Source organism: Mixophyes fleayi, chromosome 1, assembly GCF_038048845.1.
Source record: "Mixophyes fleayi isolate aMixFle1 chromosome 1, aMixFle1.hap1, whole genome shotgun sequence".
NCBI lineage: Eukaryota > Metazoa > Chordata > Amphibia > Anura > Limnodynastidae > Mixophyes > Mixophyes fleayi.
Window position 1 is genome coordinate 302,471,280 of NC_134402.1, and position 16,111 is coordinate 302,487,390.

Genomic DNA, 16,111 nt, shown 5'->3' on the forward strand with positions numbered 1-16,111 from the left:
CTGAAGCATGTCGGTAGAGTATTTCAGCTTATCTGGGCACCATCTATAACCGTGATGTTGCTGAAACGAGTGGGACATATGAGGAGGAAGATTGAGAGGAAGAATTTCGGATTTGTCAGTATTGATTATAAGGTTGGAGAGGGCCCCATATTGTTGGCTTTCAAACTAAAGTGAGGCCAGGGAGGAAAGAAGATTTGTGAGGGTCAATAGGATATCATTTTATATCCTATTATATTTTATATCCTATTATATCCTATTTATACTCCCATGGGCCTGCACAAAGCCCAGTGATATCTGGGTTATCCCAGAGACAAGACGCCAGTGGTTCCATAAGAAGGGCAAATGTAGCAGGGACGGTGGGCTGCCTTGTCACGTGCCATTTGCTATGGAATAAAGGGTTGACATAGCACCATTGGCAAGGACAACAGCAGAAAGTTTGAAATAAATGGCTGCCAGACCACATTGAAATTGACCACGGAAGCCCATTGTGGCAGGGGCGCATCTCATGAAGGACCAGGGGACCCTATCAAAAGCCTTCTCAGTGTCGAGGGACACCACCAGAGCAGGAGCATGACATTTGTTAGCTGCACTGATCAGGTCTATCGCCCTTCTCGTAATATCCGCAGCTTGCCGATAAGGAATAAATCCCACTTGGTCTGAATGGACCAGAGTACGAATCACTGGGATGAGCCTGTTTTTGCCAGTAGCTTAGCAAAGAGTTTCAAGTCTACGTTGAGAAGCGAGATAGGGCGATAGCTTTCAAAGAGACTAGTGTCTCAACCCTCCTTCGAGAGGTATAACATCCGCTCTAGTGGTGTCACTCTCAAACCTCTTACCACTCAGGATAGCATTGAATAGTGGGAGGAGAATAGGAACAAGATTGGGAGCAAACTGCTGTAAGGCAGTAAGGCCGTCCTTTCCGGCTCTTGAATTTCTGAGAGTTTTGATAGTCTGCAAAATCTCCTCTACAGTGATATCACTGTTCACAGCCGTCAATTGAGCCAAATTAAGATGGGCAGGGTGCAAGAATGGAGGTAGTCCTCCATCTGGTGGCCGTGAAGTTCAGGGGACATGGAGGGCGAAGGAAGGTTATATAATGGGAACCATAATAGGTCCGGATCCTGCTATGGCTTGAGGAATCTACGAGCTTGTAAAGTGTCCGCTTTGTCATCCTTCTCATAGAAACATTGTTGGAGTCACTAGAGTGTCTTAGCCGCCTTTGTGGCAACTAGCTTTCCAAGTTGACTCCAGAGAGCCAGAAGTTTAATATAGGTCTTTCGTCTCAGATATTTCTGATGTAGAGCAGTGAAGACTTGATCTGTTTCTCTAGATCTCTAACTGATTGGTTAAAACGTTTTTTTCATGGGAGGCAAAGATGATTAAGTGACCTTGGATGGTAGACTTTTGCGCTTCCCATTTAATAGCGGGAGTAACATCATCCTGGGTGTCAGGGCATGCTGGCACTTGTGGTTCTCCAAGTGCCAGCATGTCCTGGCGGCCATGGGTATGCTGGTGCTTGCAGTTCTACAAGCATCAACATGCCCAGACTGTTAATGGCAGCCTGGGTCTGCTGGGACCTCTAGTTCCTCAAACTGAATTTGTGTTTACACTAAATTAATGCACTTTAATTTAGGGTACCCAGCCCTCCCACAACCACCGCCCAGGGGTGTGGGAGGGCTGGGTACCCTTTTTTGCGAACCCCAATTCCCTAGGGAATCCAGCCCCGTGCTGACTAGCCTGGGACTGATTTGCATCATGGCAGGGAGACCTACTGCTACAGGTTTACCTGCTTTAGTGCCACCAGCCCTGGCTGGCAATGTCTACAGCTAGTTAGAGGAGAATCGGGGGATACCACACTGTTTGTCCTCCCGATTTTCCTCTGACTATTTACCATTTATTACCCCACACCCACTGCCCAGGGGTGTGGGAAGAGCCCTAGTGCTGACTAGACTGGGGCTGGTATGTCATTATGGCAGGGGGACCCTATGCTGCGGGTTATCTTGCTATAGTGCCAACAGCCCCAGCTAGCTGGACTAGTGCTAGTCATCTTAAAACCGGGGGAACCCCAAGTTTTTTCCCTCCCAGATTTTGTAATTACCAACACTAAGCTGGCAGTACAAGGGTTAATATTGTTTGGAGGGGGGGACTCCACGCTTTTTTTTTTTTAATCTGTCTTTTACAACTGCCTAGTGCTGCTGGGTCTGGCACCTGTAATGCCACCAGACCAAGCATCAGCACTTAGACTAGACCCCTTGCTGGTGCAGTGGATACGTCGGAAATCAGCGAAGCTGACTGGTACGTTCCCTACATGGAAAGGGACCTTACTGTACATTGCATACGTTAATTTGCGCGTTCCCCACTCCGTTCACTCCTCTAAAACGTAGGCTGTACTGTTTCCTTTTGTTTAACAAAAAAATCAGCCGGTTCTGCACATGTGCAGAACAATTATGCGGAGGATGCGCACAAAACATTCAGATACGTGCCTTTATGACTTAGGCCCATAGCAATTTAGCAAACATGATATACAGATACACTGCTACAGCTTGCTAGAACACAAACCCAGTAGCTATAGATGCTGCTCTCTGCTACTTTTTACTCTAGCTTCAGCGGCGCACGGAGGATTGTCCCCCCGCCAACCAAAAAAAAAAAAAAAAACCCCAGAGAGAGCTGCTGCGCATGCGCAGCAGCTCCGTTTCGCCAGCGCTGTCCTATACAGCAGCCGCCGCGGATGCTTCTTTGACAGCGCCGCGGCTGCTGTTTAGAACAGTGGCCACTTAGTTAGCGCAGGGGGGGGGGTTTCTAGAGACTCAGAAACCCCCCGTGCGTGCGCCACTGAGCTTTCTTAGGAGATGTAACTCTTTGCTCTGTTTTATTTTCTCTTTTGTACGTCTCTATCTTCCTCTGTCTCCATTCTCCTGTACAATCATACCTTTAACTTATTTTTTCCATGAGTGTTGCCCTCCACCTAACTATCCTTAATTGTCCCTCTTACTTTCTGCTTCTCCTCTGCTAGACATGGGGAAAATCTTTATTCTTATAATCTTTTGGTTTTTTTTGTCTCTAATACTGAAAACAGTTAAAAGTTCAAATGTACAAAACTTTTTAGAAATTATATTTTCTTTATACCTTGGTTTTTCTTCAAGAATTAAAGCAGGTGCACTTTGATTATATATACTAATAAATGATAAAAATTTTCAAAATGAAAACGTGGGAAATATCTTAGAGCTGTAATACTTTAAAGACTAAAGTTGCAAAGTTTAATTTTATTTAATGTTCCATAATCTTGGAGAATCTGATAATCTTACATTCAAATAACTCGGTTAATCTAAAAAAGTTCTCAACATTTCTCCGTGTCACTCATAGGTGTACAATCTTCAAAAAAAGTATATGTAAAAAATTCTACTTTACTGCTTTGGCTTCTAAGGCACACATCCTGCTAAGGTGATCTGATCTCCTGGTATTGCTGAAACAAAGAGTATAGCATATCAGCATTACCTGCCATGTGTTCCACTACTGATGTGGAAACCGTTCATGCAAATTTCATACTTTACTGGCTGTCTTTGTTTGCTCTGAACCATAGCAACAAGTGCCAAGTAAAATAAACCATTGATCAACGCTGCAAGTTGGAGTCTTCAAACCTCCTCTACTTTTATTTATTATATCTTTTTTAATCTTTTTTTTTCCAGGCAGGGATAAAACTGTACTGTTGCTTGTCTAGTAAGGCATATTATTTAACCCTGGTGCCTGGGACATTTATAGGCGAAGTCACAGTATCAGGTAAGAAAAGCAATATGTGAGGTGCACGGATGTATATTAACTTAAGGACAATGAAAGTTACTCTTGACAGCAGTGTATGTTATTTGAGTTACTGATTGGTTATGCAAAGAAAGTGTCCTAGCATTAAGTGGGCTTTTGGGCTCTACTGTTCTGTGTGAGCCCTCGAATTTAAAATTTTTACCCCCATTTTTCCACAAATGCAGGTCAGACTAAACGACTTTATATTATTATCAGCATCCCTTGCTTCCTTGCACTGCAGTGCATGGGACAGCCGAATACTGACATAAGAAATTTGTGAATTATTTTCCTTTTATGGCCTTCAGATAAAAAATAGCAGATAATTACTGAAAACATTTTAGCTATTAGTCTGACTTTTATTGTTTTGCTTCTGTACATAAATTTATCCCTTTTATTAAGCTGCAAAAAATGGCTTTGGCAAGTGGGCACTGGATACAAGGCAATATCTGTGGAGATCCACCAAGACCTCGGTATGTTACTCTTCAAGTGCTACAATATATCATTATTAATATGTTTTTCTGCTTTCACACATGTTTAATCCACATGTATATGGTAAAAGTTGTAAACTGAAAGGTGATCATATTTAGATCCAATTGTAGTCAAGAAATATTTTTGAGTCAATTATATTTACTTAGACCATAATTATCAACTTTGGCCACCTCCTTTCCCGGTGATACTGGTCATTACATTTTCCTTATGCATTTTTCACCAAACAATTACAATCAAATTACACTGTCATTGCAAATAATGTAATGCATAAAATACCACTCATATGTTTCCTTTTACTCAGTGTATGCATATATTCCAGTTCTATATTTTGCAAATAATGTAAAACTATCAAAACACACACGCTACATTGACTGATAAAAAAGCAGCCAGTTCTGTCTGTAAGAATTGGTTGCTGGTAATCAGCTGTTGCATTTGGTGGGAGGAAATAGAGGAAGGCATTAACAGTGAAGGAGGATGGACGAACTGCTGCTGGAGGTCCAGCAGTGAATAATGTATGGTCATATAGGGCTGCATGTTTATTTGTTATCAGATAGGCTTCATTCAGTATTATTCAGAAGGGGCTGCATTTTATAATACAAGTCACCAATAGAAGATATTTTTTGGTACTACGTACCTTCCAACATTTATCCAGGCATAATCAGGACAGTATAAGACCATCCTCTATTCAAGCAAAGTATCCCCTTATTTCAGAAAAAAACATTGAGTAATCTACCTAATCGCACCCTGTTTCTGGTAAAGCCCCACTCATGTAATTTGAGTCCTTATCAAGATCAATGAATCGGGACTGTCATGGCGCAATCATGACTCACTTATTGATGAGTATCAAAAGAGATTATTTTACCTCTTGTTACTTGTAGCTCCAACCTTTTCTATTAATACAGTATCTCTAGTCTATTCAAAGACTAGTGTAAACACTAGTCGTGGAATAAACATTCCAACAAAGGGCCCATAAAATAAAATGGATTGGTTCATTGTGCTGCTCACTAGGGGCTACCTATTTGGTTCAATAATAGTCATGTCAGCTGAGGCTGTGTTGTATACTAGTCATATTGGTTTGCTTTGTATTTTATTTTAGCTAGCTGAATTTGCAGTTTTTCATACATTTACCTTTCTAATTTCTTAATTCAATAACATGGACTAAGTTACAACATTAGAAATTGTTAACAACAAGAAAAAAAGAGGTAATGCTACTTTTATTCTATGACAACAATCTTATCAGCAATTATGTCACAACAACTGGACTGTAAAAGTACAGAACTCTACACAAAGGGGTAGGTTTACTCAGAGCAAATAGTCATACAATACACACCTACATACATCATGCTTGCCTGTGTGTGGTAACCTCACTGGTTTTCATAAACATTACTTACTAGAATAAATCTTAAAGCATATCCCCCAGCAATGCTGGTAAAGAGGGTGTAGCCATGGGGAATGGAGGGGGAGTGATTTGTAGGATCAGGGATTGGCCTTGGTGGATTCGAGCACGGGCAGTTTTTCTCTCATTTGTTTAATTCAGGAATGTTGGGTGGTATAACATGAGCTAACATTTATATGAACAGATATTGCTTACGATCAATGCATTTTTCAGTAAATTCCTGCTCGAAAAGTAAATTCATTAATAGCAGCCAAGGCTTTTCTGCAGTGATATGTATTTCTGTTAAATTAAAATTCTAATCAATGCAGCACCTCTTCTTCATTATTTTTATAAAAAAAAAAAAAAAATAGGTGGTCGTCATAGATCAAGTTGCAAAAAATAAAGGAATAAATAAAAAGTCAAAGCATTAATAGTGACGCTTATGAAATAATACTTAAATTGTATGTACAGTCATTTTATTATTGTCTAATATGATAATAAGCATACTTGTCCACTCCCATGCCCATTTCATAGTGAAGTGGGTGGGATTGGGGCCTTGATGGTGCTATTTACGGTGAATAATGTTATTTTGGAATGAAACAACTCTGTCAGTTTGCTATGTGGGGTCGGGTCAAACTACGCAGTTCACGGCAGCCCGCCTCCCTACCTACTGACAATTCACCTAAAATATAAAAGTTGGTAAGCATGTAATAAGTCGACCTGCCAACACTGTTACTTACTTTGAAAACACTTGCAGAGAGCTGCAACATGGTTGCAACAAAGCAAAAAGCTAATTAGTTTTAGCTGCCTGCCAAGTTTGATTGTTTTCAATAGGGAAGAAATTGGGAAATGAAAGTCATGATCATGGGCATAATAAAAAGCAAAATTTGAGGGAGAGGTCCAGTGATGGCCCCAGTTATGTTGTTCTAAGCAGGCACAGGGGTCACTGCATGAGCAGACTGCTCCGGTGGTAGTCCAGCCACTGGCTATAAATAAACTGAATTGATACATGTCCGTTGAAATCTCAAGCTCACAAATAGATAGGTTAGAAACAGTTGAATACTTATTTTTCTGTGTTGAGAGTGTCACATTTGTCTAATCTAGCAACATGGGGCCTGATTCCTTAAATAAAGAGTCTCCTGGGCAAAACCATGTTACAATGCAAGGGGTGCAAATGAGTGTTCTGTTTTGCACATAACTTAAATACTGCCTGTTTTTTCATGTAGCACACAAATACTTGATAGCTTATTTGTACACTGAAATTTAAAGTTGATATGTGTGTGCTACATGAAAAAACAGGCAGTATTTAACTTATGTGCAAAACAGAATACTAATTTACACCCCTTGCAATGTAACATGGTTTTGCCCAGGAGACTGAAATAAGAATCCTCTTCATTTAAGATCCTTAATGAATCAGTCCCATGGAGGCTACGGAGAATTTCCATGCAGAAAACTTCTTCTAATGCTACAAACATAAGACACATTAGTAACTATGACGCCTATATAATGATGGGCAGGTAAATCTGCAAGACTTGGGCTCAGGTACTGTACTTGAGATGCTCATTAGGGCTATGAGTACTGGCATGGTAGGAATAGATACACAAAGTTTTATTAAAATAGGTATGAATAGCACTGGTAAACTGCTTTATTATATAAATTAATAACTGAATTTGTCAGCCAGATGGTGACAATGTTTTTAGTCTTATATTTCTAAAGAATCAATGAGAGTAGTGCATTTATTTGGAGGTACTAGTTATGCCATTGTGCATGTCCCACTGAGATCACAGAAGAGGTTCCCTTAGGACCAAGAAAATGATGGTACAAACAGCATTCTACTTTTTTATCATCTTTGATATACTTACAGTAGCTTGTGTTGTTCAACTAGTCATCTCTTTTACACCTCCTTCCTGTCCTTTGTTCCCAGCAGTGACTTCTAATTACTATTTTATAGCCACCCGACAAAAGAATATCTTGTGTTTGCTGCAATTAGTACCTATATTATATTTCCTGAATGTAAATAGCTCAGGACATTTGTGTCTCATTATTGTACTTCTCACAAGCACTCCCACACACAACCTGCATAAAACAATTTCCTGTTTGCGGTAACCTAGACTGAATATTTCAGTTCACTAGCTAGTTTATTATAGGTATCCAGCCATGATTAAATGTGTCTGATTTTTTCGATAATTACATGTTTTGTTTTTGGCATATTGAATCACTTGCTATTATGTGTTTTTTACCTACAGTTTTTGGCATGTGACATTTATAAAACTAAAGTGAAAAGAAGAAAGCACTTGTTATTAAACCTTCTGTCATACTTAGCTTCCCTTAATTGTTTTGTGTTGCAGAATTTCCTATTTACTTGAATTTCACATATAGAAGCCACAAGCAGAATAGGGGCAAACACGTGATTGTTAAGGGGGTTTCCAAATGGTTAAATACGGAACAAATCAAGAGCAAATAAACCCCATTGATACCATGACATCAGTTTTGACTATATATATAGTATAATAGGCAGACTTCTTTACTTACTTTAAAAATGATTAATAAAATAAAGGATTCTATATTTTTGCTGCAGATTCACCTGAAAAACAAGCTTGGGCTGGATTTGAATAGCTGAGCAAACAACACGACTGTGTGTTTCAGCTTTTATTTTATTTTTAATCCTATGCCACAAATTTCCTATGTCTGTTTCCTGTTTTTTATGCTATAATTAACTTTAAAATAAAATACATTGGGGGGGAATTCAATTGGCCGCGTTAGTCGTGAAAGTAACGTGGCAAGCGCACTATTACTTGTACTACGGTAATAGTTGGCCTTATTACCGTTAGTATGGTAATTTCAACGCTGATTTTTGCTTGTAACTCTGAGAGCCGCGAGCAGAAATCTGAGTTAAAATTACTATTTTTAATAGTGCATGGGCCGCGTTACTTTCACGAGCCCAATTAAATTCCCCCCATTGAATATTATAGATTTATTTTTATTTTACTACATAATAAACTTGTGAGCCTAAACTGCTTTTATCTGTGTAAAAATGTATACATGAGGGATTGTTAGCTCTTGTCAGCCCTCTAACAGATTTGCTGAGTAGCGATAATTGCAATTCTGCACTCAGCATCCAAATATTACACCATATATAAGAGTACTGTGTCTTGGAAGAAGAACTTTCAAACATTTGTGAATACTGACTTCTTGTTCTTCATTCAGATGGTTCTGTAGCTCAATGTGTAGAGGTAGAAGCTTTTGTGCTAAAATTATTACCTTGTTAAGGTGTGCTATGTTTCCATATAACTTTCACATAAAGTTCAAGGGCTAGATTTACTAAACTGCGGGTTTCAAAAAGTGGAGATGTTGCCTATAACAACCAATCAGATTCTAGTCCTCATTTATTAAGTACATTCTAGCTGTCATTTTGTAGAAAGTACTAAATAAATGAAAGCTAGAATCCGATTGGTTGCTATAGGCAACATCCCCACTTTTTCAAAACCCGCAGTTTAGTAAATATACCCCAAGACTTCAGTTGCTTTCCTGCTCTCAATAGATATAAAAGTTAATCAGCAGCATTTTAATTTGTTTTAATTAATGTTATTATGCCACAAATATTTATTTCCTCATAGTTTAACTAAGCTCCCCTGTGATTTGAAATTCATCTCGGTGTATGTGTATTGTATCATAACAATGTTGGAGCATTACTTGTGAGCATTACAAAATTGGTGCTTTATACCCCTCTTTATCCACTAGTCACGCCTCTGTTACATAGAACATTAATAAGCTTTATCAATCCTGACATGCAGCAGAATGTATTCATTTATCTCCTCATCAGATAAGAATATTATATATTTAAATAAAGTATTATTATATTACAACTCACATACACTTTCAGCACAGCCATTCCTGACCGAGACATTGAGCCTGGGAGGAGCTGCCACAGCTGCGTATGCACAGCAGCTCCTTTTTGCCTATTTTACAATGTACAGCAGCCACGGCGCTCTTCGTTGGAGAAGCGTCCACGGTGCTGCTGTACAGAGCCCATTGCAGGCATGTTACATGCTGTGAAGATACCGGGTTTTCTGGCCCAATTCTACCCACTTTACGCTGGCTGGCCACCCAGGAGTGCTTTACTATGTCAGGGAACCTACCCAGTACCTTCTAGGGTTTGTATAGTCACTCAGGCAAATGCAGTTAGAAAAGTACATTTATTGTAATAAAAACAACACTAGAATATTTTATACAAACAGTAAATAAATATCAGGCAGGTTTACCATATCATCTGTCCCTTACCCCACTAGCTTAAGGAGTTACAGTGACCTGGCTGTCCTGATTTGACAACCCATGGATCTGCCGATGTATTCCACTGGTGGAGAATGGCAACTCAAAAACCAGCCACCCTGCAGTTTCCAGCCATCAATTTCCCAAATGAATACCACTTTCCCCATGGAGTGGTTACTTATATCTAGGGTCAAATTTCCATAGTATTTTCCCCTCCCTGGACAAACCCATGGGTCTCTCCGTTTTAAACATTGGTGAGTGCTGGACTAGGGGGTTGGAGGGGGAGTCGAGATAAGCTGTTATTCCACAGTGGGTGACCTGCGGTTTCCCAGACAGAATCTCTCAGGCAGTCCTGTGGAGGATAATGAGTACTAACTGGCCTTCCCCACCTCCAAATATCAGATAACAATTAACCCCTCCTGAAATTAACCCCTTACAATACTTTGTGATGTCACAGGGTCCCCAGCTGTTCCATACTTCCTGTAGAGAAAGGAGGGGGAGAATGAATGTAGCTAGGGCACCCTCACCTGTGACCTGGAACCTGCTCCTTACCCATAGCCCACCTGGCTCTACTTTTAGAACAATGAATAACAGCTTCACTGCAATATCAACAATATACAATAAACAATATACATATTTACAATGAGCTACAATGTTCCCTTATCCATATGTAATTAGACACTGTAGTTGTACTCTGGTGAACTGGGGAACAAAACCAGGACTATAAAAAGTACATCTTATAATTCACATATTGTGAGAAACGAGGGACAGGTTGGTTAAGGTGTTATCAAACTCGTTTCATCACACATGCCTAACATAGAAACCTCCCCTGTGTGCGCCCCTGCAGAACAGCAAAAGGTAGTATGTTAAGAGCCATTAACCCAGATTATTATTATTGGGGTAAATCTTAGAACTTAAAGTAAACTTACACTAACATGGTGAGAAAATACAAATTCCACACAGATAACAAAGGCATGAACTTGAATCTTCAGCACTCGCTGCCAACCATTGTGCCACTTGTAGGAATCTATTAATCAAATAGTAAAGGCAAAGATGCCTACTCTCCCAGAATGTCCTGCAGACATAATATTGTGAGACCTCCCGCGGTCCTAGTCAGGTGGGTTAAAGTCCAGTATATATATACATACATACATATATATGAGTTAGCGTGACTGCCAGTTCAGTATATACGTGTGATAGCTATAAAGGGTGTTATTGATGTTGGTGGGCAGTGTTAGATAACCTATTACAAGTAAATCATACATGTATGGTATGTATAATGGATCCAAATTTTGATCAGTACTTTTACCTCTACTGGAAGCCTCTGGTTCTCCTCCCCTCCCTCTCTGACTTTCAACCTCCTTCCTCCTCCCTGCTTTGTTCACACTGAATGTCGGGCATGACGTCATCACGTCACACCCGACATTCAATGAGGAGTGGCGCAGAGAGGAGCCAGCAAGCAAGAAGACAAGAAGAAAAGAGAAGAGAAGAAAGAAGCCAATAGGAAGCTAAGTAAAGGAACGGAGGCATGGGGGGGGGGGCAGGATGGCACGGAGTTATGAAGGGAGGGGGGGAGAAAAGCAGGATGGCACAGAGTGATGAAGGGACGGGGGCTGGAAAACAGGATGGCACAGAGTGATGGAGGGAGGGCGGGAGGAAAGCAGGATGGCACAGAGTGATGAAAGGGGGGTAAGCAGCATGGCACAGAGTAATGAAAGGGGGAGGGGAGCAGGATGGCACCGAGTGATGAAAGGGGGGAGGCAGGATGGCCCAGAGTGGTGAAGGGGGGGGGGAGTGGGAGCAGGATGGTACAGAGAGATGAAAGGGGGTGGACAGTGTGGCACGGAGTGATGAAGGAGGGAAGCAGGATGGCACAAAGTGATGAAGGGGGGGAAAGCAGGATGGCACAGTGTGATGAAGGGGGGAACAAAAGCAGCATGGTACAGGGTGATGGAAGGGGACCTGGAGAAGTGGGAGCAAAAGCAGCATGGTACAGTGTAATGAGAGGGGCCAGGTGAAGGGGGAGCAAAAGCAGCATGGCACAGGGTGTTGAAGGGGGAGAGCAAAAGCAGCATGGAGGGTGCAGTGTGATCATAAGGGGACACAGCATGGTGACAAAAGGGGCACAGTAATGTGTGTGTGATGACACGGGGCTTGTGGCAATACAATGTGTGTGATGGCACAGGGGGCTTGTGGCAATGTAGTATGTGTGTGTGATGGCACAAGGGGCTTGTGGCAATGTAGTATGTATGTGTGTGATGGCACGGGGCTTGTGGCGATGTAGTATGTGTGTGTGATGGCACAGGGGGCTTGTGGCAATGTAGCATGAGTGTGTGATGGCACAGAGGGCTTGTGGCAATGTAGTTTGTGTGTGTGATGGCATAGAGGGCTAGTGGCAATGTAGTGTGTATTTGTGTAATGGCACAGGGGGCTTGTAGCAATGTAGTGTGTGTGATGGCACAGGGGGCTTGTGGCAATGAAGTGTGTGTGTGTTGGCACAAGAGACTTGTGGCAATGAAGTGTGTGCGTGTGTGTGAATGCACAGGGGGCTTGTGTCAATGAAGTGTGTGTGTGATGGCACAGGCGGCTTGTGGCAGTGAAGTGTGTGTGTGTGACGGCACTGGGGACTTGTGGCAATGAAGTGTGTGTGTGATGGCACAGGCCTTGTGGCGATGTAGTATGTATGTGTGATGGCACAGGGGCTTGTGGAAATGTAGTATGTGTGTGTGATGGCACAGGGGACTTGTGGAAATGAAGTGTGTGTGTGATGGCACAGGGGGCTTGTGGAAATATAATGTGTGTGATGGCACAGGGGGCTTGTGGCAATGGAGTATGTGTATGTGATGGCACATGGGGCTTGTGGAAATGAAGTATGTGTGTGTCATGGCACGGGGCTTGTGGTGATGTAATATGTGTGTGTGATGGCACAGAGGGCTTGTGGCAATGTAGTATGTGTGTGTGATGGCACAGAGGGCTTGTGGCAATGTAGTTTGTGTGTGTGATGGCACAGAGGGCTTGTGGCAATGTAGTGTGTGTTTGTGTGATGGCACAGGGGGCTTGTAGCAATGGTGTGTGTGATGGCACAGGGGGCTTGTGGCAATGAAGTGTGTTTGTATGTGTGTGTGTGATGGCACAGGGAACTTGTGGCAATGAAGTGTGTGTGTGTGTGTGTGAATGCACAGTGGGCTTGTGGAAATGAAGTGTGTGTGATTGCACAGGGGGCTTATGGCAGTGAAGTGTGTGTGTGTGAAGGCATAGGGGACTTGTGGCAATGAAGTGTGTGTGTGTGATGGCACAGGGGGCGTGTGGCAGTGAAGTGTGTGTGTGTGATGGCACAGGGGGCGTGTGGCAGTGAAGTGTGTGTGTGTGATGGCACAGGGGACTTGTGGCAATGAAGTGTGTGTGTGATGGCACAGGCCTTGTGGCGATGTAGTATGTGTGTGTGTGATGGCACAGGGGCTTGTGGCAGTGTAGTATGTGTGTGTGATGGCACAGGGAACTTGTGGCAATGAAGTGTGTGTGTGTGATGGCACAGGGGGCGTGTGGCAGTGAAGTGTGTGTGTGTGATGGCACAGGGGGCGTGTGGCAGTGAAGTGTGTGTGTGTGATGGCACAGGGGACTTGTGGCAATGAAGTGTGTGTGTGATGGCACAGGCCTTGTGGCGATGTAGTATGTGTGTGTGTGATGGCACAGGGGCTTGTGGCAGTGTAGTATGTGTGTGTGATGGCACAGGGAACTTGTGGCAATGAAGTGTGTGTGTGATGGCACAGGGGGCTTGTGGCAATGTAGTGTGTGTGAGGTAGGTGGAGCTAATTAATGGGTGCTATTTTGTTTGTGGGGTGATGGTGGGGCAATTAAATTTTATAGTGGGGGCTATTAATTTAAGATTGGGTGGTTTGGGGACTATTAATTGAATGTGGGGCTGAGTTTGGGGAGCATAAGGTCTATTTATTAAATGTGAATATGAATTATTTAAGGGCAGTGCAGTTGCAGGAAATAGGTATATTTATTATATGTAAATGCTATTAATTTATTGCTAGGGCTGTTTGATGGGAGGGAAATAGGTGTATTTATTAAATGGAAATACTATTATTTTAATGTTTTGGCTGGAGGAAGGCTTAAGTATTAATTGTGGGTCCAATCGATTTAACGCTGGGACTGGTTGGAATTGTTTAAATGTACCCATTTTTTTTCCAAATAGGGTTCCCAACATTCCAGGATCCAGACAAGCCACAACTAAAGAAACCAGCAGCCACAGGTAGTGAAAGTGACAAGAACAGGTAGGAGAGAGCAGGATAGTCTGTCAAATGCTCTGATTCTAGTGTGACAATCCCGATTTTTGGTGACTGTTCTGCCCAATCTAAGGGACAGGTCAAGACTGTGTACTCTCTATATGCACACTGCATTCTTTATATACTACACTATGGTACTAGCTGTCCTTCGTGGGCTTGCCACACACCCTCTAGTTGTTTGGTTACGCCAATCTAGTGGCTGGCTGCACCCCCTGTAGTGGGCCTCTACCATTGTATTCCACTTGGGCCCTTCATGCCCCAGAATGAAAAAGGATACCACTGCACCAGGTGATCGCTTTTACAAAATCCAGATAATTTTAACAGTTATTAGTTACTGATATCGTGTTACTACTGGATGGTGCTTATAGAGGCACTCTGCGATCTTTATTATTGATAAAATATCCAATTCTTTATTAATATTATTTAAAATAAGATCCCTCTAATTGTAAATAGCGAAATATAAAAACAACAAAGTGAAACAAATGTGAATTAAAATAGCAAAAATAATTTGCTATGCCCCGCTACTTTGTATATCAATTGTTATGTATATCAATTATTAACACTGTCCAATCTATAATATGATACTATACTCCTTTCTCATACTGACTTTGTTAGTGATTTATTTACATAATTGATGGAATAATCCTGCTGTTAATAGTATCACTGTGATTGATAACTTCAGTTCATAGGTTACTCTACAATAGTAATTGGTAACCCTACATATAGACTTAATGAGATTAATCGTTGGCAATAAATTAATAGTTGCTTGGTTTAATTATACCTTAACCAAGTAATCTTGTATAATCACTTAATTTGCCAGTGGTAAAATACCTAATGTGATATTGTAACAGCTGTTGTGTCTTAGTCCTGTCTTTAATAAGATCTCACACACACACACGCTATTGTATCTCACTGTTGAGGATTGATCTAAATGTAGCTAATGATATACTGCTAGGCTGTCATAAGATTAATCCCCCGTAATAGTAGATCACATATAAAGATTAAGCTAATCAGCTACGTTGGGATTCTTATTGTTAAATGCTGAAGGCTGCTGCCAGACCCCGACCACACATTGTCACGATCTCACACGCACACCATGCATACAGCCTATTAGAGTATGAATGCTATCTATAATCTCTATTAATAGAGAGGAGTAAGGACATTCAGTAGTGAGGCGGACGCCAACGCGCGTTTCGCTACTCGCTTTCTCAAGGCCTCTACTATTGTATTCCACTTGGGCCCTTCATGCCCCAGTCTGACACTGGCAACCACTGTATTCCCAGTTCTCCCTCCCTCTATTTGTATCAACTTCTGAACCTCCCCAACTGTTCTATGTGTGACAGCCTCCGTATCCCCTCCTCCACCCAATGTATGTGACAGCCTTTGTCTCACTTCCTCCGCCCCATGTGTGTGACAGCCCCTGTCTCTCCTCCACCCCATGTGTGTGACAGCCTCTGTCTTGCCTCCTCCACCCCATGTGTGTGACAGCCCCTGTCTCTCCTCCTCCACCCCATGTGTGTGACAACCTCTGTCACCCTCCTCCACTCCATGCGTGTGACAGCCCCTGTCACCCTCTTCCACCACATGTGTGTGACAGCCTCTGTCTCCCCTCCTCCAACCCATGTGTGTGACAGCCTCTGTCTCCCCTCCTCCACCCCATGTGTGTGACATCCTTTGTCTCTCCTCCTCCACCCCATGTGTGTGACAACCTCTGTCTCCTCTCCTCCACCCGATGTCCATGTGTGTAACAGCCTCTGTCTCCCCTCCTGGAACCCCATGCATGTGACAGTCTTTATCCCCCTGCTTATGACAGTCTCTGACCCCCATCTTCCCCATCTGTTTATGATAGCCTCTGTCTCCCCTCCTTCCCACCTCTTTGTATGAGAACCTG

General features: G+C 42.2%; 1 protein-coding gene across 2 annotated transcripts in view; it reads left to right on the forward strand.

Annotated features, from left to right (window-relative positions):
• LOC142156541 (uncharacterized) overlaps nt 1-16,111 on the forward strand; it is a 122,725-nt gene that overhangs the window by 17,149 nt on the left and 89,465 nt on the right. Inside the window, exons 2-3 of one of the 2 annotated variants that reach the window (XM_075211123.1) lie at nt 3,687-3,777; nt 4,195-4,265. In XM_075211123.1, coding sequence (XP_075067224.1) covers nt 4,204-4,265 — 62 coding nt within the window. In that variant the 5' untranslated portion in view covers nt 3,687-3,777; nt 4,195-4,203. Of the gene's footprint in view, nt 1-3,440; nt 3,778-4,194; nt 4,266-16,111 lie in introns of those variants that run through there. The other variant, XM_075211124.1, reaches the window with a different exon arrangement.